Source organism: Lepisosteus platostomus, chromosome 7 (genome assembly GCF_059453375.1).
Source record: "Lepisosteus platostomus isolate fLepPlt1 chromosome 7, fLepPlt1.hap1, whole genome shotgun sequence".
In the NCBI taxonomy this organism is placed as follows: domain Eukaryota; kingdom Metazoa; phylum Chordata; class Actinopteri; order Semionotiformes; family Lepisosteidae; genus Lepisosteus; species Lepisosteus platostomus.
Window position 1 is genome coordinate 7468306 of NC_142617.1, and position 25264 is coordinate 7493569.

The 25264-nt window shown below is 36.8% G+C and overlaps 2 protein-coding genes across 22 annotated transcripts in view; one reads left to right on the top strand and one right to left on the bottom strand.

Moving 5' to 3' along the window:
• Nucleotides 1-9805, top strand: part of picalma (phosphatidylinositol binding clathrin assembly protein a) — a 49046-nt gene extending 39241 nt beyond the window's left edge. For 7 of the 20 annotated variants that reach the window (XM_088638957.1, XM_088638964.1, XM_088638967.1 and 4 more), the window contains 8 exons: nucleotides 495-623; nucleotides 1405-1435; nucleotides 1550-1649; nucleotides 2533-2556; nucleotides 4693-4752; nucleotides 6366-6470; nucleotides 7643-7747; nucleotides 8412-9805. In XM_088638957.1, the coding sequence (XP_088495083.1) occupies nucleotides 495-623; nucleotides 1405-1435; nucleotides 1550-1649; nucleotides 2533-2556; nucleotides 4693-4752; nucleotides 6366-6470; nucleotides 7643-7735 (542 nt within the window). In that variant the 3' untranslated portion in view covers nucleotides 7736-7747; nucleotides 8412-9805. Of the gene's footprint in view, nucleotides 1-494; nucleotides 624-1404; nucleotides 1440-1549; nucleotides 1650-2532; nucleotides 2557-4692; nucleotides 4753-6365; nucleotides 6471-7642; nucleotides 7748-8178; nucleotides 8392-8411 lie in introns of those variants that run through there. The other 13 variants (XM_088638959.1, XM_088638971.1, XM_088638961.1 and 10 more) reach the window with 8 other exon arrangements.
• A 327-nt stretch (nucleotides 9806-10132) lies between these two features.
• ccdc83 (coiled-coil domain containing 83) lies at nucleotides 10133-19822 on the bottom strand. 2 transcript variants are annotated; one of them, XM_088638978.1, is made up of 11 exons: nucleotides 19730-19822; nucleotides 19305-19422; nucleotides 17995-18079; nucleotides 17542-17710; nucleotides 16693-16860; nucleotides 14988-15079; nucleotides 14770-14838; nucleotides 14238-14359; nucleotides 14046-14140; nucleotides 12081-12253; nucleotides 10133-10364 (listed from the first exon to the last, which is right to left on the bottom strand). In XM_088638978.1, the coding sequence occupies exons 2-11, from the start codon at nucleotides 19370-19372 to the stop codon at nucleotides 10176-10178; spliced, it is 1230 nt and encodes a 409-aa protein (XP_088495104.1). In that variant the 5' UTR covers nucleotides 19373-19422; nucleotides 19730-19822; the 3' UTR covers nucleotides 10133-10175. The 2 variants fall into 2 exon arrangements, with proteins under 2 accessions (XP_088495104.1, XP_088495103.1); XM_088638977.1 differs by having other exon boundaries at nucleotides 12069-12253.
• Between the last annotated feature and the right edge of the window lie 5442 nt (nucleotides 19823-25264).

The window sequence follows — 25264 nt, forward strand, 5'->3', positions numbered from 1 at the left end:
TTTTGTTGCACAATGTAAAAATAAGTTCATTTGGTAAAAGATATGATCAACTTCAAATGAGCTTTGTTATATGTTAAATTGTACATTTTGTACTATTATAGTTTAAGTGCCTGTTTTCTGGTGCAAAAATATGAAGTTCAGTATAGGGGATGGTGTTCTTGTAAATGTATTAGACGAGAGAAAAACTTTAACAAAATAACGAGGTACCGATTAAAGTATAAGTATAAAAGAATAGTTTTTCCTCTGGAAAATCTTGCTTAATTGATTTTTTTCCCCTTTTTTCTCCTTTATCTTTTGGTAAACATGTTTTTGGGCCTTGGCTTTGCATGGCATGCATGACGGGGTGAGTTGAGATTTTCAGACTATTCCAGCTGCCAGGGGCAGCTTTGATTTTGGTAGACCTGACTAGCTGCATCTCCCCATTAAACGTTCTTTTCCTTTTACCCTCTTTTCTTTCCTTTTTTCCTTTTTTTTTTTGCCCCCCTTTCTTTAAGATGATGTTTTAGGTGGTATCCTGAAACCCACAGTGGCCAGCCCCAATCAGGCTTTGCCTCCTACCAAGCAGCAGCCTGGAAAACTGGTGTCTGACGATTTGGATTCCTCCCTCGCCAACCTCGTAGGCAGTACGTGTTGAATTGTCCTGTACTTGCCCTCCTGCATTAGTTGTCTCGACACTTGCTTAAGTACTAGTGTGGGGACTCTCTTTGGGTGCCATCGTAGTGCAAGACAAAAGGCCCAGAATTTCAGTTCTTTGCCTGCACATTCGAACTTGAGGGATTCATTCCATGCAACACACTATAACGTTTCTAACCTCTGCACAGGGATAAGAACATAAAGGAACGGAATGAGAGAACGGGAACAGGAAAGGAGATTGTTTGGTCCCTATAACCCATTTGGTAGTTAAAAGTTAATTAATCCAAGAATGTCCCATCTGTTTCCTGGGAAAAAAAAGTGTGAAAACTGAAGCTTGTATATCGTCTTTTGCAATACAATAACTACAGGTTTGACTCGGCCACTTGGAACAAAAAGCACATTGAAGCTGTGAGTTTACATTTATTATAGTACTGGTATGTTGAAAATCCACGGTCACTCCACAAAAATGTTTCTTCCTGATTCCAGCAAAGGGTTAAAGCTAACACATCTAGCCATGCAGAGGAATGACATAAAGAGTGCTTTATTTTCCCATGTAAAAGCAGTCTTTTAATAGATAGCTCAGCTTTTCCTTTTGCTTTCATTTAGGAGACATACAGCAGGTGCTGTGTGAACTAGCAAGTGCCTTTTGTATTCACACTCATGCTATTGAATTTCATGAAGTGTAACGTCTAGAGGAATACAGATGCTGTATGCAAGCTCAATGTTAACCCAGAGTTTCAATTTACAAGCTTTTAATTGCGTTTATTCCAGATCTGGGGATTGGAAACGGCACAACGAAAAAGTAAGAGCATGCATTTCCTGTAATACAAACTCTGTTAATAGTAATGTAATAAAATATAAGTAATATTAGTATTTATATGGAATAGGAATAATTTTTTTTTTTTAACTTTCCAAGCGACATTCATTGGAGTCAACCAGGAGAGAAAAAATTGACAGGTGGAACCAACTGGCAACCAAAGATTGCCCCTACTACAACATGGAACCCTGCCACGATGGTAAGTGGACTGGTAAAACTCAACTAAGCTTCATGAAACCATGTAACTGAAGAGGCTACTTGCAGAAAACGTTATTCACTCTCTCAAAATATTATTACTCTCTTCTGCTGTTATTTTTTTAAGAAAGAGATTACTTCGTGCCCATGTTAATTTGGAAAATGAGGTGTGATCGTGCTTCTCTCACTGGTTTTGTTGTTATTAGCCGCCAGATACTCCTAGTGGATTACAGTGTTTGCAAAGATTTACATTTAGACAAGGAGCTAAACTCTGTTGATACAAACCTCTGAAAATCTCTAGAACAAAACAGAACGCATCTTATTTTGTCAGTGTAAATCAGTGTTTCATTTGGCATGAGGCATTAACATTGAGTAGTACATCGGAAGAATGGATGGGGAATGTAAGGTTGTATTTTTGCAAAACTAGTAATTGTAGTTAAAACCAAATCTATTTGCCGGTAATGTTTTGTCATTAGTGCTGTCAAATCTTAAAAAGTTAATACTGAGATTTCAGAACTTCATTTCCAGTATCTACAGTAATCAGCATAACGGTAGTTTTAATGACATGGTACTGTATGTTTACAGATACTACACAGTTAATCCTTAAATTTGAGTTTCTAAAAAACTGGCGTCGGAAATGCAGCTCTTGTAGCAAATGTTGTTCCTCAAAGGGTCCATCTTCTTGTGCCGTTTTATTTGTCCTGCTTTCAGTGTTTAAAAAAAGCCATGACCTTGGGGGTCTCCCAACCAGACACATTTTGGTTGGTGCTTGAAATGCTTTGGTGTCGTAAATTTGAACTAAAATTGTTTCATTTTGTACGTTTGAAATGACATCCTCTAACCTGGTGTTTATTGCATCGTGTAATTGTTCTCCTGGGGGGAAACAGAATGGCATGCATTTCCCACAATACGTAAGTGAACAAGTTGACCGTTACCTGCTTTAAAGCTGGCATGCATTGTATTAACCACGAAACTTCTACACATCTGTCACGTGCTCTCTAATCAGTTTGCTAAAATGACCTTTTTCCTGCTTCAAGAAGGCCTTAATGTAACCTGCTGATCTTTCAGATAGCAGAAATGGCGTGAAAGATGTGTCCTGTTTTTTTTTAAACTCCTCAAATGACTGAGCCTGTGGTTTGGGGGGCAAGCCTTTACTCTGTCAAGAGATTACAGGATTCCGTTTGTCACTCTTTGATTGGGTGTGTTCTTGTGTGTGTGTGTGATAAACATTAAAGAGAAGACTTTGTATTTGCATGATACTCACATGCTTTTAAAAATACGCAACCTTTTCTTTAATAAGTAGCCATGTAAGGGGATACTTTTTTTTAAATTGTGAGTGCTGTATCAATCTTTAAAAAGACTTGGGCTTCTAACATCTAAGCAGATGTCTATTAAATGCATCTGTTAAACATTTCTGTTCTTTTAAACTGTTTTGGTCTATCCCTCTAGTTTGAATGACTGGTTTTTGAAAGTCTTATAATTTTTGTTTTGCTTTTTTAATTTAGATTTTAAAAGCAAAGCAAATACACTATGGTCAATACCATATTAGCATGTAGGAAATCTGTAGAAAACTGCCTGGCATAAAATAAATGATCATTATTTTAGTTAGCTAATAGCAATAACCCTACATAAGGCAGTGTTGTTTTTTATCTTTCACTGGTGGTTCCACAGGATCCGGTTGTCACAATTCTTTGACTATCTTAGTAAGCCGTCATGAAACTGGCTAATGGCAGTTTTCACCTCCCAAGCGATTTTGAACGGATTTCAAATATGGCACAACATTGATAACTTAAGAAAAATAGTCTATTCTTTGCTTCTAAACATGTATTCCTTTACAATCTCCCTTGAAATGTAGAATCTTGCACTGAAGTCAGAGCCCTGACCTTTATAGTCAGTTGCCTATTTACAGAGATCATACAACATTTCACAGTAATGGATCATATTTGCTCCTTGTGATGTTTTTCTACACCTTTACAAGCACTGACCTTAGACTATCATTAACGGCTTAAGATTTGATACAGGGCACACAGTTACTTTTTAACTAAAGGAATTAAAAGTGCTTTTACTGGCCTTTGGCTAGCTGCTACTGCACCTGGATAAACAGAGCTTGGTAGAAAGAGTACTTCATGTTTTCGGATCATCAGGACCTCAAAAAAAAAGTGCCAAATAATGATAAGGAAGGATGTTTCTTTGGAGAAGTAGTTTTTTATATACCAAATATTCTCTTATGTTATTGTATTTTTGCCACTGCAAAGAAAAAAGGATCCCTGGTGAATAGTAACGTAATGAGTTCAAAGGAAGGGCACTTGAAACTTAAAACAAGTGAGCACTATGCACATATAAATGCAACCATTTGGTGTATGTACATAGCCACTTTTTGTTGCAAGCCTTAAGCAACTGAATACTTAATGAAAGATTTCCTTTACGAGAGCCTTTCATGTAACTAAATAGGCTATAATAATGCGGAAACAAAACTCTGACTGTCAGAAACCCAGGTTCTGTTTTGTAATCAAACAGCCTTTCAATAAAGAGCCCCTCTTCCTGCCTTTCATAGCAGCTCTGCAGCTGGCTGTTGGGGCTGTGTTTCCCTGTACTGGAGACATCAATCTTCTTCCAGTATTCTCGCACAAGTGCTTTTGGGCAGCCTCTGTGGTTAGTGTAGAAAGGACTTACTTAATGTCTCCCAGATGTGAAATAAGCTTTGCCAAAATGGAAGTAGGCAGCGAAACTGAACTGATGCAGTGTAAAAAGTAAAGTGTACTGTGCTCTGGGGGGGGGAGAGACAAAGGGAACCTTTTATAGGCTACCTGTGTCATTTGAGGCTTTTGCGGGAAGATCAAAATATAAACTCCCATCAGTCTTGTATTGCATATAAGCTGTGAGAAAAAATGCTGTTTAGGACAGTGCATAATGTCAACCACCTACATAGACTGTTTTAGACGGTTATATTGCAAGTCTTATATATGACTGATTTTATTCAGTTGAGCTTTACGTCTTGGCAACAGAAAACAAAGAATGGTCTAATTCTTCTCATTCTGTAATCTTAGGCACCTTCCGTTATGGCCTTTCCAGCTACGACGCCAACCGGAATGATGGCATATGGAATGGTAAGTGTTTATGTGGACGATTGTTAAAAATGTAATTAATGTTAGCTACTGCAGTGTGACACTTCGAGTGCAACTATTAAAGACACTTTTCATCTAGCACAGTGACGCAGGCCTGCCAGGTTCTCCAGTATAGTAGGTAGGTTTAAGAGCTCCTGAGCACACTGCATTGAGAGGGGGCTTTTCACAGGACATCATTCTGGCCTAAATTGGATTTGTTGGATGGTCTTAGATTTATAGATCTACTTTTTAATCTCTGAAAAGTTTATGAACAGCCAGCAAATGAACTCAAGTAAGGGATTTCCCTGCCTCTAGTGGACACTTTGCTGCTTGGCCTTACTGCGCTAATTCCAGTTAAATCTCATAAAGTGGCACTCAAGAAAATGGCATTCCGCATCATACCATAGGGTCCTGCCCAGCTATAACAAGATATTTTCTTAGAGCTGCCAGCTTGTTGTATTTAGGTGAGATCTAAGACGCAGTTAGGAAAGGCTAGCTAACAACGTGTGTAGAGTCTTAATGCCAACTTATGTAATATCTGCATTTTGGAATTTTGAAGCTGTTCCAGAATTTATTTTGTATTGTTCTCTACTTAAAAAAATCTATTTTTGTTGCTGTTTTTTCCCCTCAGCATTATTTTTATCTCAGTGTTAAGGAGAATCTTTTTAAGCAAATTATTTATCCCACTTCACAGACTTCCTGTACCCTGACCTTGTGTTGAGATCAGGATGATAAATCACTGTTTGGCTTAACTAGAACAGCTACAGAAAAAAAACAGTAATGTCTCTGTGAACTGTATGTACCAGGGCAACACCCAAGGGAGGGCAATAACTGACTGTAGATTGCATTAATAACACTAACTGGTAAATGCATTTGTTTGCAATGTAATATTGACATGCTTTGTAAAATATGAGTGCCCGGTCTTGGACAGGACATTTTAAAATTATCTTTGAGGTGGCAGTGAAGAAAATGACTATTTACATGGCTTTTGGAATGCGATCAATATAAGGTAAAAATCTAAAATGTCTGTCAGTTTAAGGAAGTGCCACATAAATACATCATTATGAAAAATAAATTATTTTCCCAATAATGTGTCAGATTTGCAGAGGGATAAACCCACAAAAAACCCTCATCTGAGGTTTTTTTTTTTCTATGGTCTTCCCGTCCAAGAAACCAAAACGACGGAAACATTAAACAGATGACACAGTGACTGACGTGCACAGCTGATGTCCATATGAGTTTTGGGAACAGTCCGCTTTTTAGCACAGTGGTTAACTAACAAATGGAGTAGTCACTCACAGAAGGGTAGCTGAAGCCTATATTTTGCAAATGACATAAAACTGCACTCAGACCTTAAATTAGGTTCCACCTATTTTTTTTAATCCTCTTTTTGCTTACAGACTAGAAATATATCTTCTGGTCTTAGTAAATGGGTTACTATTTAGTGGTTTAGTTGCAGAAACAAACAAAATCTAGAGTGAAAAAATGACTGTCTGCCCAGCGTTTGGTTTGCGTCTTTCATTTCTACTGAAAATCCCTGCCCTGTGTAGGGCACGGATCTCAGGGCTAATGACCTTACCTGCGTGTTGCTGATTCCTGTGTTTGTTTTATGTTAGCCTCCACAGATGGGAGTCATGCCCATGATGACACAGCCAACCATGATGTATACTCAGCCTGTCATGAGGCCACCCAATCCCTTTGGCCCCGTGCCTGGCACGCAGGTATGTCTGTGCTCCTCCCCAGAGCTGGCTCCTCCAAGACCAGCTCACAGTTTGCCTTTAAGAAATGCATTTCAGCAGTATTTCAAGAATAACACTGATATAATACACATTGAAAATAAAATCTTTAATGTCCATGATTATTTTTTAAACAGTCCTCTTAAATGGAAGATTTGCCTGTCCGTTGGAAGCAACAAGCAATCGCTATTTTTACAGGTGTACTCTGTAGCCTACAAGTAAATTTAATAAAGAATAAAAAGCCATTGCAGAAAGAAATAAACATCAGTGATATTGCACGATTGTAACTTTTTCCCCCCTGTTCATGAAACCAACATTTCGGATGCATGTTCAAGGGGCGAATATAAGTGACGTTAGGAGCCGTCTGAGAGGGTGTGGATTTGTCTGCATCTTTCCATTTGTACGAGTCCAAGACTCCAATTGCACTCCTTACATGGCAAGTTCTTGTATATAACACTGCTAAATTCAAAGCAAAAACTTATTTTATTAGGCTAACTTTCTTGAGGTGGTTGGAGGTTTGTTTAGATGCAAGTAGAGTGAAATGTCTTGTTTCACTGCACTATTCATATTCCAATCTCATACTGTACAACTGGTACTAGAATACTTTTGACAGTATTCTGGATACCCCTGTCAGGAATGGTATCTTGTGTACGGTGGAATTCTGTTCTTAGTTCATTAAGAATGTAAAAATGCTGTATTCAGAATGTGTTCAAGATAACCACAATTTCATCCATGCACGATTTCAGCAGTGTTCCGAAGTTAAAGACTTGCATGTAAACATCTTAGAAGGATATGTATTCTGCTGTCATGTAAAACACCTTTGTCTGGAATACATATCCTGATTAATCATATTTTCTTAAGTATATCCACATCCAAACCAGTATATACATTCAAACTGAGTGAGTGAGAGTCTTGCATTGTGAAGAAGGGTTTCTTTTCTGTGGCTAATGACATTTTCCAGTTCTTTCACGAGCTGTCAGAGCTCAGTAATGGGGCTGTTTTAAATAGCCTTAATAATCACGGATTGATCGTTGAAGCTTGTATAACCTTCGCTCTTGATCTGTCTTGATCATCGCTCTACCTGTAAACGTTTTTCTCTTTAATTTTTCCTGGCTTTTCCTCGGTTCCTTTACTGTCTCTCATTCTCTCTGAACTAGCTTTCTGCAGCTTCTAGTCCTTCCAGTCAAAGTCCTCTCAGAGCTCCAGGAAAGGACCCCTTTGCAGAGCTCTCTCTCAAGGATTTCTTGTAGAACATCTTTTAGGTACAGCATGTTCTGTATGTGTCTTTGTTTGTGCCGCATGATCATTGTGGTAAAAGTCCTTGATTGAAATACAGCAGCCATGTAGCCAAATGTAAGCAAACTTTCACTGACGTTCTGTTACGAATACTTAGGCGTGTAGTATTCTTCATGGGAGTTCTTGGATCTATTGGATTTTGACGTAATCAATAAATATGAAAATAAGAATAGCCCATTTGTTATGTTTAAATAAGGGACCAGGAGTCAGGAAATTGATCAAAAGGGTAATAAATTGTTCCCAAACTAAAATGTATTGACTATCTTAAAAGACCAAAAAGGCAGCAAACCATTTTTTATTCCAACACCTTCTTTTCATTCTTTGTGTAACACAGTAACAATTTTAACTCTTGATGTTAGTCAACATATAGGGCTGTCTCATCATTCTTTCCCTTCAGTTATAGCTTCTGAATAAAGTTGAAGACATTGCTCTCCAATGTAGAGTTTGCAACACAAAACTACAATGAAATGACATTTAAGTTACCAACAAGAAGTTCAGAAATGCATCTGCACTGGAGAAAAAGTAAATTTGTGCCTTTTATTTTTGGTCTTTCCTTTGCAGAATTAAAACACATCAACATGTAAAGTCAACTTTAAATTAATCAGTATCTTTTTTTTTTTTAATCGCCAGATGCAGTTCATGTAATCAAAAGGGAGTCCTTGCTTTCTGAAGATGAGCACGAAGCAGCAAAGCTTTCTCCTTTAAGCAAAATCCATTTTGCTGTCTTTATTCTTCAGTAAGAATACCAACATAATATGGACGAGTGAAGAAACATAAAGGTTTAATGATTTGGAGAAAACCATGTTTAAAGAGCGTCTCTGGTTTGACGCAACTTTTGTAATTTGTCTAACATTGTAACAGTTTAAGCTGCTGTTACGACCCAACCATTGGGATAACTCATTCTTCATGACATCTGTAAAAAGGTAGATGTGGGTGCTTGAAGGGAGGAATTTAGGCTTTGCTGGTATGTATAAGAAAATACTTGGGTGTAACATACAGCTTCATGTTTTCTTCAAGGGGGTGGGGGATATAAATCATTTAACACTTCATCTGATCATCATGCAGTACCTAATTTAACTGTCACAAATTAGAGATCCTAACTACAGGTTATACTATGATTTTGTTTTATTTTTATTTTTTTTTAATAACTATTACATTTGAGTAGACATTCCTCGTGTATTGTTTGTATTTATTTATGATTATCCGTTAAAAACAAAAATGTACTACATCAAACACTTCCTTGTGAGTGATTCAGGACTATACATGGGTATGGTTGATTGTATAATTGAGAGTGACTGAGTTTAAAATATTAAAATAATAAAACACCTGTAAAACTGACTGATAGAGCACTAAGTATTCTCTAAAACAGTTTTATGTGTAGTACAATTCTTCGTAGCTCAGAATCTCACAACCCTACATTTGTAAGGGACATAGGGTGGAATATACAATTTATTAATCCACATAGTCAATTCTGTGCCTAGGATTTTGCAAGGGAACATTTATCTGACTAGCAAAGCACTACATTTGTGATTCAGCAGTATTGCATTGGGAAGGATCTGTATTGCTTTATGCTTGGCATGTCATTATTTTACATTGACAATTATATGGCTGCCTTTCCAATCTGAATGTGAAGAGTTGCCTTCATGCTATGACCATCTTTCAAATGACCAGAAATTCAGGAATTTCAACTTGTCAGTAGATGTAGGAGAAGCGTACAGGTTTTTTCTGGTTAGCATCATTGAAAAGGAGGACAAAATCAATGAAAGTAAGTTTCTTTGTAAATTTGTAGCAAAGAGATCCAGTTGAACAGAGGTGGGGAGCACTGTTGATCGGTGCTTTGTGTATATAAACAGAATCTTACCATTTGAGGAGCATGAAGGATAGTCTGAAGTATGAAGGCAATTCTGTTCATTAATTTAGCATATTTGCTGCATTGTCCTTGCAGATTCTATTTTTGTTTATAAAGAAAATGTATGTAAGCAGAAATGGGTTGATTTTCAAATAAAGTGCAGCTTCCACAAAAAGTCCAGTCTTTTCGTTTTTCTGTTCATGTCAGCTGCTTTTCTTGGGACAGCTGTTCATACCTCTGCTCTACATTGTCTGGTGTGTCTAAAGAGATGCTTCATTTGTAATTTAAAGGTTTAGAAAAGTGGGTGCAAACAGGTTTTCATTCATCAAACATTTTGAAATGATTGTGTTACGAATGCAAATCATTTGTCAAACTTTTTCTCATTACATGTGGGAGAAGCTTCATTCAATATTTTAATTTTGAGGGGGGAACAAACTGAGACCACACTAATCCTCTGTGATGACTTAAGAGAGCTACAGTACATTAATTTACCACACGAAGGTCTTGTATGGATGTTTATTGTGGATATTTCTAAAAGGGAGCAGTTAAACATGGGCAAGGTCTTTGAATTTTGCATGAATCATCTTAGGGGTTACAGGCCACTCATCTACCTGCTGCTGTGAAGCGTCTGTGTTGCAATCTTGACTTGTGGAGGAAGGGGCAGGAAGAATGGGCACAGCCTGGCCCACTACACTCAGCAGCTTCAACTCCAGGGGACCTAGCTGCATGGACTCCTACAGACGGCAGGGAAAGCGTCAGTAGCTCTGTGGATAGTTCCAGTTGGCTTTCTTTCACTTTGACAGGGAGATAGGTTTTTCTTTTAATATACATTATAGTCTGTAGTTCAGCCTTTACCAAAAACAGGCTGCTTATCTGGAATAAGATAATTTAGGTCTGTAATAATTAGTTTCCTTGCCAGATCACACTAGCACAATACCATTACGTTATTTTTTATGCATTACTTTTCTAGAAGAAAGTAAAGTGGAAATATCCACAGGTTGCTTGCAGTCTATGAAGAGCACCCATTAAATGACATTTTGAAATATAAAATCAGCATAGTATCTACTGTATTATTTTAATAATCTGAACCCCATTTTATTCTAATGTCTCATATATGGTTTGATATGAATACAATTTCTTGCCAGCATGTAAGCTATTTTAGCAGACTGTGGTTTCATACAGTCTTACAAAATTATTTTCTATTGTAAATAGTCTATGTAGCAAGAAAAAGAAGTAATCTGTCTAGCAGTTTATATTTTTAGTATGAAATGTTAGCCTTAATTTATGGATATATGAATTGCAGGGAACTTTATATAATATATTGATATGAAATATATTTAATATTGGAAAAAGGTCGTATTAAAACTTGTAAGATATTGTATTAAATATTACACTTTTAGTGCCCTTAAGCTGTGACTGACCTATTTATAAACACAACACAAAACTCCACAGATGATGCTGGAGGCCTAGGCAATTCATGAAACATGCCCAGCCTGGTTTGACTGCACCAACAGTACTAAATCTGAATACAGCATAAGTGCCTGTGATTTTTTTTGCATAGTTTGTACATTGATATTTATGAAATGTTCCACTGGATGTATTAACCTATGGCTTCTTAAAAATGTTTTGAAGAATTATATTGATGTACTGTGAATACTAGTAGTACACTTGTGACATGAATGAAAAGTTTCTTGAAGAAGTAGGGTATGTGATTATTTAATTCTTCAGAAGCACCAGGAGGATCAGTTTTGCAAACCTTTGCCTCCTGTTTTGAACTCCTTTTTTTGCCACAGGCTATGATAAAGCTTCTCTGTAGTTTTTTTTTTCCTATAGCCCCATATTTTCTGTTTCACTAATTAAAGAAAGCTGGGTAGAGCAGTCAGACATTCCACATCCATCATCTTTTGAACGGAAAGATTGAGTTGCTGAATATGACCATCCAATAAGGTGATTATTGTGGATGAACAGGGAACTGAGAACTTGTACTTCTTTTCTTCACAAAATCTAAATTATCTACTCCTTCCAGGACTGTTCTGGTTTAACTCTAAATGTACACCTCACATAATTACCTGCATAATATTATTCAAATGGGGGTTAAACTATTGCTGATTATTTTAGAAGTAAGACATCATATTTTTCATTTACACATTCCACTTGTATATTCATTTCTTTAAAAAACCCAGTTTGTGCATGTGTGCTTACTTTGCCAAAACATTGAAAACAGAAAGTTCTGGTTTTGTTAGGCCATTTACAAATGATCCATTCATGGTAGGTTTACGATTTTTGTGGTTTATGACAACTCATCAGATGCAATCAGATGAGTCTGTTAAAATATGAGTTCCAGGTCTGTTCAGTAATAGAGCATTTAAATCTGTATCCCCTTTGTTTGAGTTTTCTCACAAAGTGGAAACATGGGCTTTAGTTGCTGAATGCCTTACTTGAAAATTCACCTGGCTCCCGTACAGTAAGGCTCTGAGATCCTGAGAGGGGGATCCAGTTGGCGAGCCAGCTGGCTTGCTGCAGCTGGTGGCTGTTTCATCCCTTTCCAGCTCTCCGGGCAAGCCAGGACCCTTCTCTCCTTCCGCTGTTGCCAGGAGGGAATTTATAGGTCTGGAAGACGCATCTGGAGGAAAACGTTCAAAATCAAGCAGCTCAGATGAGAATACGGCCGTGTTTATGATGCATCTCAGGAAATATTGGCAGGATACATTGTAACATTCTTCACAAAGTTAGCTTTGAGTGCATTTTTGTCTATGGACTGTGACATCTTCCCCAGTAAACCATTTCAAGGAGATTCCCACTATGGGTTCTATGATGTTCCGACTCCCCCCCATCTATCAGGGTAATATACTCATTAGAGGGACTTTCTGTTAAAAAAGTACAATTTATTCTACCCTGTTAATTTAATTTCAAATGTAATATGCTGCTGCAAATGTAAATGGTTTGCATCAAAAGCACGAGTAAAGTAGCGATGCTATGTCATGGTTTTCTTGCTTTTTTAAGCAAGCTCTGGATAGAGGGTGTGCCTTGTTATGACTCCAGACTCCAGGTTCATGATACTTATCACAGGATAGAAATTGCCTTCCATTTGTTATTGAAATGGATGCCGTTACAAAAAATCCTCACTTTTCCTGCACTTCTTCACTTATCAAAGAACTGGAGCTCTTTTTTAAATCAGCTCACATTTTTTACAAATGTGCAAAAGATTAAACCCATGTGGTCCAGCGTTCTTGAGCTGCCCATATGATGCAAGTTCCCATTGATGGTTCAGTATCTCTGTTTAAAATAGACTGAATGATCTATTATACTGATAAGGATTTGAACTCAAAAAAGCATGTACAGGTAAGTGCAAAAAAGTGCTTTGTTTCTGAGTAAGTCTTAGAATCTGAGATATTGCATGTTAAATCTCCGCTAAGTGGTAACATTTAACTGTAGATAAAAATGTCTGAACATATTTTTTTAAATCTCTTTTGTAACTTAACAGAATATTTCATAATCATTTAAACCTCTATGTACCAGATTTCTAGTTACACCTTGCTGCCCAGCTTTTTGTAACATAGGTTACTGTACATTGGATGACAGTTGGATCTTTCAATCTTATATTTAAAAACTTAATTATTTTTTTTAAACTGTATATTTTGTATATTCTTGATAAAACACAGTCAGAGTTAATCTATCAAATTTTTAACTGTTCACAGTTTATTGTACAATGTGGTTGGAAACATCAGTTATGTAAATACAGCTCTGGTGTGGATATGATAATTGCTCACAACCTTTGCAATCTCTTCCTAATATGTGTAAAAAATGTAGAATTCCATTTGGCCAATATTACATATTTGCTGCCTAATGGAAAGCCAAAAGAAGCAGTTGATGAGAACTTACAAAGTAGAAAGAAGTATAGTTTTCTTTCCTCTCTTGAATGAGAATATCATCCTCAAAACATATCAGAATAGAAGTACCATAAATTCAGTGCCCTCTTCTGGTCAAAATCCTGAATATTCCTGTATTACATTTTTCTTAAGAGGTAAAACAGGCAGGATGGTGGCTAAATTCTCCATCATTGTATTGTTTTGTCTAATATTTTGTATTATAATATAATATTATTAATAAGAATATAATATTTTGTATTATTATATAATATTTTTAAGACCTTAACTGTTATTCTAATATTGACCTGTCATATGTTAATAACTACAATTCACAAAAGTAGATCAATTTAGACCTTTGATAATGGTACCTTTGATAAAATCATTTTTTTATTTAAAACTAGAAAAGTGAAAGCCTAGTAGGGGAACTTTTTACTAATAACCTTTAATATGTTTAGCTTACATTAAATGAGCAATTTTTTCTTTCAAAATTTGAGCATTTGGAAGAACTTCTGGGGCTGTGCACTCTAATGCCAATATATGTTTTACCTGTTTGATCAGAGAGATTTATTTTTTCCAAGTCTTCGCCAAGCATCCCAGAGTCAGCAACACCTAGGCCAGCCACCTGGGTGAGAAACACCTGTCTGTGGATGATTACAAGAGGGACAGAAATTAAACAGGATTTGGCCCTATCCAGAGGAAGTACTCTAGTACTAATTATAGTAAGTGTAAGTCAGTTACCGAGAAATGTTGAGGTCATCCAGTCTGTGTTGAAACAGCATGTTCATCTGTTGCAAATTTTCCTCCTCAAGTTTCTGAACAGAGACCTCCAATAAAGCAACTTCTTTTTTGTATATTGCAATCTATAAAAGGAAATAATAGGGGAAGACTGTGAACAGGATTTATCACATTATCTTCTGTGCAGTCCTTTCCAAGATTTTTGGAGAAGATTCAGTTTGACTAAAATTGTTGGAACTTTACAGGACGGTCTGAAATTAACATGCTGCCACCTGTAGCTTTCTTATAAGTTCTTTATACCAGGTTGAAGGACTCTTCCACTGAAGCATTAAAGAATATTTTAGCAACTAGGTAAGCTAAATTATATAATAAATTTGATAATGATAATATTAATTGATTCATCAATCTGGAGAAATAATATCAATAACATATATTAGAGATCATTGATATACAGTATAAGTATGAATTATGATCTTCAATATATCATAAAAAATATCATCAAAGTTCAGATCATATTGATAGCTAAATCACATACCTCTCTTTTCAACCATTCATTCTCTTTGATTTCCTGGCGGGTGTATTTGTCAAGATGTTTTATGGCCTTCTAGGATAAGGATATTGCATCATTAATTGCTGGGAAAGCCTATATTTAAGATAATATCTTTGTATACATGTGAAAGGCATCTTAAAATTTCATTCCAGGCTATTGTAACAATAGGATTTCTGTAGCAGTAGCTGAATCTGATTTAATACCTCTGAAGCTAGATGTTTCTTCTCATTAATTAGCTTCTCTGTTTTCTTATCAATTTCATTAATGGTCACATCAAAGGATCGTTGGATATGATCTGAAAAAGATAATAGTTATAGAGAAAGTTAAGTCACATTCCCACAAGCAGTCTAGTAATCAATCAAACCATATTAGAAAAATGTGTACTACAATTTAAAATAAATATTGATACAAAACTAACCATGATAATAGATAATCTTTTATTATGCATCTCATGAAGATAAAAAAATATTTTAAATCATGAAGCAATCATAACAGAGGCAAATGATAGATTAAGTACATCAGTTGTACACAGATACAGAATGACCTTCAGAAAAGTCAAGAGGAAAAATAGTTTATTCTATGAGCCAAATCATCATAAAGAAGATTATAGTACGGATTACAGAATTGTATTTATTTCATTTTCCTAGAAAAGCTTTCAAACACTACAAGTGCTGCATCATGGGCATCTGCAGTGCTGTTAATAGGGAAACTAGGGAACCCTCAGTGAAGGAATATGAATACTAAGCAACACATAAAAAAGTAACAAACTGTTTTGCAACAAACCCATTTTTGTAATGCTATTCATGCTATAATATTTACTTTTTAATGTCCAAAGTTAGGTTAATAAGTAAAGTGAAATTCTGAATGATCCACCATATGTAATTCATAGGTGGATGAGAGTCTCCTTTATCAGGCCAAACAGGTGGTGAACTACATTCCCCATAAGGTTGGTGGGAATGACCTGCCACCCTCGTCACCTGATTGGTTGGCATAAAACAATTGGTCGAGTGACTGTGTAAAAACCAGGAATTTGGGGGTTACAAGGTTGGTATTTATCTGCTGTTTGCAGACAAACTGCTTCTGTTACACAGATAGCACCAGAGGGTGAAGCATCTCATTGACTGACAGAGCAAGCAAGCAAATAATTGAAAAGTTGTTGAAAGTTTCAGAGACAGAGACTTTTGTTTTGGAGCTTGTAAGGAGATTAGCTACCTGACTGTTGTCAGGTAGAAGCTCAAAGAAGAGCTTCAACATTGAGTTTTGTTTGGGTATGTTTTTGAGTATTGTTCCTAAACACAGTAAATAAAAGAGCCTTTTCTCTTTAGCTTGTTGCTGCTTTGTGTGTTTGTTTCACCTAGACCTGCCTCTTGATTTATTGCCTCTTGATAAATGTATTTACTTATCACATCCTGTTGTAGGGTGTGTCACACCATTTAAAACCAAGCTCCTGACTGCACTGTAACCCTCACTGTATGAGTGCATGGTCGTGCTGCAGAATGGCAAAGTGGCAATTATTCTCCAGGGCATGGTTTGTTTTACTCACCTTTTTTGCATACATGTAAGTGCAGTTCATCTCACGTTTCTTCTACATGGTCTACTGTTCACTGAAGTGCGAACAATTACAATCTTCGGTGTCCCAGGATATGGGTGTCAACACTTTCTGACCACTTTGAAGCGACATACTGTACTTCCTTGATGTCGATTTTCACATTTTTGTCTGTCTGGGCTCTTTTTGTTTACGTTTGAAACCAGAAAAAGTTCACGTGAAGCAGAAAAGGTAGCATGAGGCAGGAGGTGGGAAGGAAACCGTGAGGGTAGAAGCACATCTCATTGTTTTTTAAAAGAAATGAAGCCCCACAGCGACAGCAACTGGGAAACAAATTCAAACTGAAAGAAGGAGAGACTGACCTGCCATCTCCTGGAAGTCTTTCTGCATTTGTGTGAGTTCTGCCTCTAGCAGTTGGATCTGAAGGCTGTGCTCCTGGCTTCCCACTGTCTTGTACTCCAGCCAGCACTGCTTCTCGCTCATCACAACCAGGACTTTCCGTTGCAGAGTGTTGAGTTCATCCCGTAGCTCTGCCACATACAGCACAGTCCACCCTTAACCCCTGACATATACGAACCGTCTTTCCACCTTAGCCAAATTCAACAAAAGAATATGAAGAAGGGGAAAAACATCTGTAGACCACCCCAAAAATTAACAAATGTTAATGTCAAGACATCTCAATGATATTATCAGGGCTTAAGGGACAATTAAAAATGCAAAATGTTTCTGTAAAATTTCATGAATATCATTTAATTAGCACACTATTATAGGATCTGGTAACATTATAAAATGAAGTGGGAGGTAATTGGGTATTGCAACAGGTCTTTTTAAAGTTGGATACCCTTTTAATGGATATAGTCTAGACTGTTTGAGTACCTATGGACCACTTTAGATGAAGATGACCAAAATTGAAATGTGATCAGCATCAATGAAACTGTAACTACTTTAGACATCTTCTGACTTTTTAAAAAGAAATCAACAAAAAGTGGGGAGCAGAACAGGAGGAGACAAGGCACACAAAGGAGTTTTTATTAGCAAGCCACTTTTACATGTAAATACCTTGTGTTGTGATTACTGACTAACTCTAAGAGCACTAACACCACATGGGACTCATATAAGTATTTTGCAAGCAATAATGAAGAGAGAGGAGCTGTAATGTAGCTGATCATTACAGATTGACAGGAAAACTCTTATGCAGGCTGTGTGAATACCTTCCAGTTCACTGTCCTTGCTCCTGGCCAGCTCCCAGTATTTATGGAGTGCCTGGTCTACCTGTTCCCTGTTCACCACCACTCTCTGCTCCAGATCACGCTCCTGCTCCTTAGCCTGCTTCAGGAGAGTTCGGATGTGCCCCATCTGCTCTTCCTTCAGCTGCTCCTTCTAGGCAAACACACATAGCCCACTGAAATAATATTACAAACATTCCTTAACCTAGACTGATATGCTCCTCAGTATAACGGCACAGTTTTCTTTAGGTATTCTCAGGTAGAAGAAAACAAATAAATGTGATCTCCAGCCTGGAGAACATTAACAGAGAAGACTCTCATGCACAAGTTAATGTTTTTCTAATATTTTTCTTTTAATAAAAACAAAGCAGTTAAAGATTAATTCCAATAGGCTGTGTCTGAAAATTCCACTAGCCAAACCAAAAAAACCTCCCTTACTCGTTTTTTGTATCTTTGGTTCTTTTCCTCCAGTTGACTCACTTCAGATTGGAACTCCTCTATTTCCTTTCTTTTTACTTGGATTCTAGAAAAAAAAACAACAATCAGGATCACAAGAGTCATGGTCTAAGAATGTCTGGAAGGGCGTTCTGTTGAAGTTTCACTCTTTGAAACAGAACATAAAAAGGTTTGCAAATGTGAGGATGCCATTTGGCTCACTTGTTTGTTTAGCTGCTAATTGATCCAGGGATGTTGTCCAGCTGTTTCTTGAAGAAAGCCAAAGTATCAGCTTCAATGATGGAGATAAGTAACTTGTTTCAGACTCCCACAACAGTTTTTGCAAAGACGTGCCCCTGTTCTGAGTCTTTAATACTCTTTACATGTTTGTAAAATCTGTCCCACTGAATACTTTCATTGTTACGTTTTCAATATCCCAGTTAAATATAAATATATCTTTTAGAAAAAGAAAGCAAAGACTTAAAAGGATCTTGCCTGAAAGTAACAATCTTTCAAATGAGGATTTTTACCACTGAACTATTTTATAGTTTTTTCTTCTATTTCTGTACAATACATACGATAATAAACTAGAACAGCTGCGTTTGTGATGTCTATAGAGAATGTTTGGTGAATTACTATACAAAACTGGCATACTAACAAATCAGAAACAAGTTTATAAAATAGGAGGACTGATGTTAGTACAAAGGTTTCCTTAATTATTGTACCAGCTTCAAGGTTTTGACCATAGGCAAAAAACTTTTTTCAAAGTGATGCCTCTGAGAAGGACACAGTGAAGGGGGCATTCTAAGCTTTAAAGATCTTTCTGGGATTACAAAATCCAGAAAAATCAGTCAGCATTATGAACCAGATGATGTGCTTCTTGTTAAGGCAGCAAACACAATAATAAGCCCATTTTTCAGCCTGCCATTGCTTCAGATATTAGGTTAAATGGTCAAAGAAAATGGTTAATATCTTTCTCAACATAGGCAAAGCCAGATAATAGCTGCAAGACTTTAAAATCAATTACCTGCAGCACCCAGATACCTGTAGGTTTAACAGTATTGCTAAACTGGGCTAGTGGCGAGTTACCTACTCTTAAACAATAGCTTACAGTTCTTTGTACTTAATCCATATATCGTTAACACACATAATTGCTTACTAAATTGTAAGCATTGTAATATTGTAATTCTTCAAAAATGTGAATGTGTAAGAGCCATATGTATACAATGTTTTGTGCTTAGAATAAAAGCTAAAAAGTACTTTATTCTAAAAAGTTCGCAGCAGTACATTGGCCAAGATTGGTGCCGACTTACTGAAAGGTTACAAAGGCTTCCGCTAAAGTCATCTTGTCCTCCGCAGATGCAGATTTCTTCTTCCCCATGTTCTCCGATACTGTGCACTTACCAGGTTTAAATAACGTGTTCCAACACTCTGGGAACGGATACAGAAGATATCACGGTTAAGGCAATACGATTTAGAGTTTATCGTATTGAAAATGTACAAAAACATTTTTTGAAAACCTCCTGGGGAGGCAATCACAATGCCACAGCTATGGTGCTGTTCGTATAGAGGCTGAGCCTGCATGTATTACCATGTACAGTACTATACTAGAACGAAAGCAATTCGAAAACTTGACACAAACAATGAGTTATACTTGATGACATTTAAGAAAATTCAATCAGATCTTAGCCTATAATGACTATAATAAGAATTCTTAAATTCTAGTCCTTCGTGTTACCTCTTTAACCAATGCCCGCAAAGAAACATGTAGCTATTTTGACATCGCTTCCGTGCAACTTCGACATGGCTTTCTCCCGCTGCCATGGTAACAACAACAGGGTATAGGAGCGAAGGAAGAAAATCGATTTCGAGATTCGAGGATGCCCTCTGGCTGTAGGAGTGTGTAATTGCACTTTTACAAAAGTGATGGGCGATTATCAAAATTTTATTCATAAACATTTTTCAGTTTATCGATCATTACGTCGTGTGTAAGAATTTTCCCAGAATCAGAAAATAGTGTGTTTTAACGGTACTCTGTAAACAAAACTTGGTGTTAAGTAGGAGTGTAGTTGGTTTCAGGTGTGAAATGTCTAGCTGGTGCACATAATTAATGGAAAGAGGAAACAACATTGGTTGAATTAAGGTAAACAGTGTATTTAAGGACTTAAGGGAATTTAGCTCTTTCTTTCAAATAATATATAAATTACTCATATACTCTGCTTAATCGAGTAGTAAATGTTTTTAGAAGTTGGTAATTTAATGATTACCTATAACAATTTCTGGCTTGGGGGGCAAAGACCAATGATGGAGTCTCTAATACTTTATTATAACATTCTGTGTTGCTCATGTTATGTGACATATATATATGTGTAGTCTTGGTTACACATTTGTGCTGAAAACCCAAATTTCTTAATAGTTTTTTTTATAGATAGACTCAACCACTGAGACTCATGAGATTTATGGGCACCACGCTTCCAGAGAAGTTTTGATTGTCACCCTGGTCTTGCATTAAAATCCTTCAGAATTTTATGTCAGGACTCTAAATGGGCTACGAGACTTTAATGTTGTCATGTTGGATTTGGATTAGTGGCACTGTGAAGGAGTTCGTGCTACAGTAGGCCTGTCTGTGGCCATCATTTTAGTCCAAGTCCAAGATGACTATGTCTGACGTCTGTGAGATAGGGTGGTGCTGTTTTAATTTCAGAGATGAAAGCTGAAATAGGAGTAGTTCTTCCTTGAAATCACAGTCCTACTTGGTTCCAGCTTTTTGGAGCACGCAGTCATAGCATTGTTTGTGCTCGGGGAGGTGTGATACTCACACAGGTCTTTGCTGACTCTGGTCAATGATTAAGAATGAATCCCATAGAAAGATTCCACATCAGCAGCTACCTTCCCTCAGTGCTTTTCCTTTTACAATCACCTTCCTGCATTCTTTCATCTCAGGAATGTGCATACTCCCGAAAGACAAATATTGGCCAAGATCAGGATATTCAAGCTAGGCTTTTAACAGCTCTGAGTCCTCAGCTGAGAAGAAACTTAATGTAAACAAAGGGAAAGTGTGTTGTTCCCTCCATGCTAATGTTGATATTTGAAGGATTAATGAGTAACTAAAATAGGAGAGGATTCACAGTCTGTCCTGGCCCATGGTACCTTTTCATCACAGTACTGAGGTTCAGAATTTTAGAAAATTCCTTGTTTGCTGATCTTCCCTTGTTGAAATAATAATAAAAAAAAATCTGCTTGTGAAATTATATTTGAAAAATCAAGCACATTTATTGGATATCCTGTACATCTAGTCAGATTAAATCACATTTTTGCAATGCACAGATACTTGTGAAGCACATACGTCAGATGTTCTGAATCATTAAATCACATTTTTGCAATGCACAGATACTTGTGGAGCACATACGTCAGATGTTCTGAATCATGTTTTAAAATATGCCTAAGAGTGAGATCACCATAGGCTGTGTCTGTGTGAAAATCATGTGGGAAAACTTGGGACTTTCCCTAGTCTATAAACTTTGCATGTTTTCCCATTCCTAAAGGTAGTAGAACCCCTTGCTCTGCAGCAAGTTGTGAACCAATGCCCTACAATATCAATAGCCCTTTAATGTAGCTATCACTTTAATTGAGAAAAAATTCTAACATTCATCAGTGAAATAGTTCAGAAGTAGACTGTACCAAACTCAATGGTGTAGATTTGAAAGGCCATACTGTTAGTAATTTTGCTCTACACTGGCCTAACAAAGTCCCATGACGATTTCTCTCACAATGTTATAATATAGGAAAATTAATTCGGTTTTATATAAATCACTGTCGACAGTGAAACAAAAAAAAACACTTTTTAATCTGTTTTCCACATTTTAGAAAAACACAATTATACAATTTTCTTTATAAGTTATTTTCAAAAAAAGTGATGCACATAAGTGTTCGTGTAATGCAGTAAAAAGAAAGAGACAAAGGAGCTTAGTAAATTGATTCAATTTAATCAAGAGTAAACAAGGTTGCACATTAAAATCTAAAATGAACATATCCATAAACACATTTTTAAGATGTCAGCTGACCTGGGCAATGGCTTCCACAGGCCCTGTGCTCTGCTGTACAAGTTTATGTTCTTTAAGCTGGTGTTTAGAGTCAGGTCTTAGGTAAAATGAGAAAATCTGAATCAACAGATCTCTGATTAAATGTTAAACTATACTTATGCAATAATCCCTTAAAATAACCTTCATTTATCCTCTACAGGATTGACAGAAGCATTAAAGTCCACTCTAAATTTCACAGGAAGCCAGTGGAATTTGCATAGGGCAGGAGTTATCTGCTGAGGTAAAGTAGTTTTAATTAGCACATGAGCCCTAGAATTCTGGACATACTAAAGTTTACTTAGTACCTTCATAGATAACCCTATAAGTGAGTCTAAACTTATTCTGTAAATAGTAAAAGCATTCTCAGAAGTAATAAAAGACTTTATTGTAATTTTATATTTATTCCATATTTATTTTTAGAATAATTTCTTACAGCAAGAAAAGGTTCAGAACTCCTGTACCAATGGAAATGTATGTAAAAATTGCCGATGATGTTAACCTCATCCTAGCCACCAGGTGGCACATTTAAGTATTTAATTACCCCATTTATTCCTATTCAGAAAGCTGGATTTTGTAACAGATGCAAAGAAGTAACAAGCTTCATTTACCTAAGCTGGCTGCACAAAATCTTAAAAAATGTGGTGCTCATAATCAAACCTGCTAGAAAATTATGGAATTCCAGATTTTCTCAACTTTAAATATTGATTTAACTCTGCTTTCATTTGCCTTGAGCCTCCACTATATAAATCAGATGAACTGTCCTCATCTGTCATAGAAAAGGCAAAGGCAAAGTCCACACCAGAGAACAGGACCCATTTGCCAGAACTAATCCAGGTTACCATAGTGTGAAGCAGACTGAAATAATGTGACTCTCCTCTGGATGGGACACCTGTCCATCTCAGGGATCACCTCCGAGGACTGCTGGTCCTCCTTTGTACAGGAAAAACTGAGGTAAAGCACCTTGTTCAAGGCACAACGGCAGTGTCAGATGAGATTTGTATTAATTTAGGTCCATGCCCTGCCCTCAGATCTCAATCATTCACCTCATGCTTGGTTACACTTTAACCGAAATCAGATTCACAAAGTTTAAGAAATCTGCCTTGTCTTCAACCCATCCTTTTTTCTTAATCTGTGGTGGATTTTTTTTTTTAGTTAGCAGCCACTTTTAAATAAACCCTTAACTATCTAATGGAAAAGATTTACTTACAGTAATTAGAGGAAGGGTGTGTGCTCTGATTGTGTTTCCCTTTCTGTGATTATGTGCTATGGTATCATTATAATCCCTCATGTGTTCTCTAATATAGCTCAAATATTCTGTTCTAGTATCTGTCTTTTTTTATTATTCACAATGATCTTTTATTGTTAATTGCATTCAGATGCAAGGACTAATTTTTATAATGGGTGTTCTGCAAGTTGCAGGAGAAAAAAAGATAATACTGAGCATTTGTTTTCATTTGAATTATGGATCAGATATGATAAGAAGTCATGTTGGAGTTTTTAGCTACCTGCTTTAATGGACAATAAATACAAACATTTCTGATTCATTGAACTGGATGTATTTCATTTGTTTACTGTAAGAAAGCTTTAATAAAATCACAACTTCATGATTCTGACAGACTTCTGACAAAAACACTTCACATTCCTGAATCATAAATTGGCACCTGTCTTTTACTTTTACAGGGAATAGTTTTAAAATGTTTAATTAAATCATGAATCGATATTTATTTGAATTCGTTTTTTCCTGTAAAGTGTGTTTATGTAAATTCGTAAAATACACAGATTTTTAAAAATATTTTTGCTCACAGCAGAATTATACCTTAATTATAAATTATGCTGTACTGCACTCTTGTGTCTGAGAAACACCTTCTCCACGGTGCTCCTCATTTCCTGCAGTCGGAGTCCGTAAACGAGTGGGTTGAGCAGAGGGGGGACAATGAACAACTGCAGAGACAGGAAGGTCCGCACCGCTAACGGCACACTGCTGTTGTCCAGACGGCGGCTGATGACCTCGAAGAGGACGTTCATGCAGAACGTCAGGAACGTTATGATGTGAGGCAGGCACGTATTCAGAGCTTTGCCTCTTGCTTCCTTTGAAGCCTTCAAGCAGGCTGTCAGTATTCTCTGATAGGACAACACAACCAAAAGCACTGGTATGCCTGGAAATAAAATACTAGCAAAGATCCCATATGTATTTTCCTTGGTAGTGTCCGTACAAGATAGCCGCACAATGGACCAGTTGTCACAGTACACTTTACCTATAGTATTGCCACACAATGGAACCCTGGAAGTTAATCCTAGAAGTCCACTCAAAATCAAGACAGGAAACAGCCAGACAAAAGCAACAAGCTTAGATACGGTCCCGGGCGTCATGATGCTGTGGTATTGCAGTGGCATACAGATGGACACAAATCTGTCATACCCCATTACTGTCAGTATGGTACATTCACAACAAACATAATTATGAAGACAAAATACCTGAAACTGGCACCAGAAGCGGGTGATCATTTGCACATCTGACAGCAAGTTACTCAGAATTTGAGGATACAGAGCAACACTCATATACAAACCATTTACAAACAGGTTGCTCAAAAAGATATACATAGGCTTGTGAAGGTTCTCTTTCAGATATACAACAAGGATAAGGAAACCATTAAGAAAAATAGTTACCAAGAAAGCTACAAAAATGAGGACAAAATAAAAGTATTTCATGCTGCCCATTTCCTCATACCCTGTTAGAAGCAGCACTGTAACATTCGGAGGGGAAGTCATTTTGCCCCTTTCTGCCAGGATAAACTGGGTCACACTTAGAACCTGCAAACACAGAGAACATTCTAAAACTGAAATGTCGATTAAAAAAGGCATTGAAGTGCTAGGGCTGCTGTTCCTTGCATGACTGCACAATTGAATACCATTACTTTTTTGCCGTGAACTGGTTGAACTGGACTGGACTGGTAACAGGATCATTCTTGGTAGATACTGTCGTTTATTATGTTATTTTAGCAGCAAACAAAATTATTTTCAAAGGTGTTCATTTAAGGTGATAAACTAAACAGTATGGTGTGTGTAGTCATGTTTTAAAATAGTAAATTACCAGTAGGCTTATATGGTGTTTTCAGTGACAATTTAAATGAATGCTTTAATGTCATAATGGTAAAAATGGTCTTACTGACCCAAGAATTTCAATTCAGATC

Bases quoted from the DNA above. Each gene is read 5' to 3' on its own strand.
- ccdc83 (XM_088638977.1), bottom strand. From the start codon at position 19,372: ATGGGGAAGAAGAAATCTGCATCTGCGGAGGACAAGATGACTTTAGCG. The intron at 18,080-19,304 runs GTAAGTCGGCAC...TTTTTTTTCTAG, and splicing joins GAAGCCTTTGTAACCTTTCA to AATCCAAGTAAAAAGAAAGG. The intron at 16,861-17,541 runs GTATTCACACAG...TGTATGTGGCAG, and splicing joins CAAGGACAGTGAACTGGAAG to AGCTACGGGATGAACTCAAC.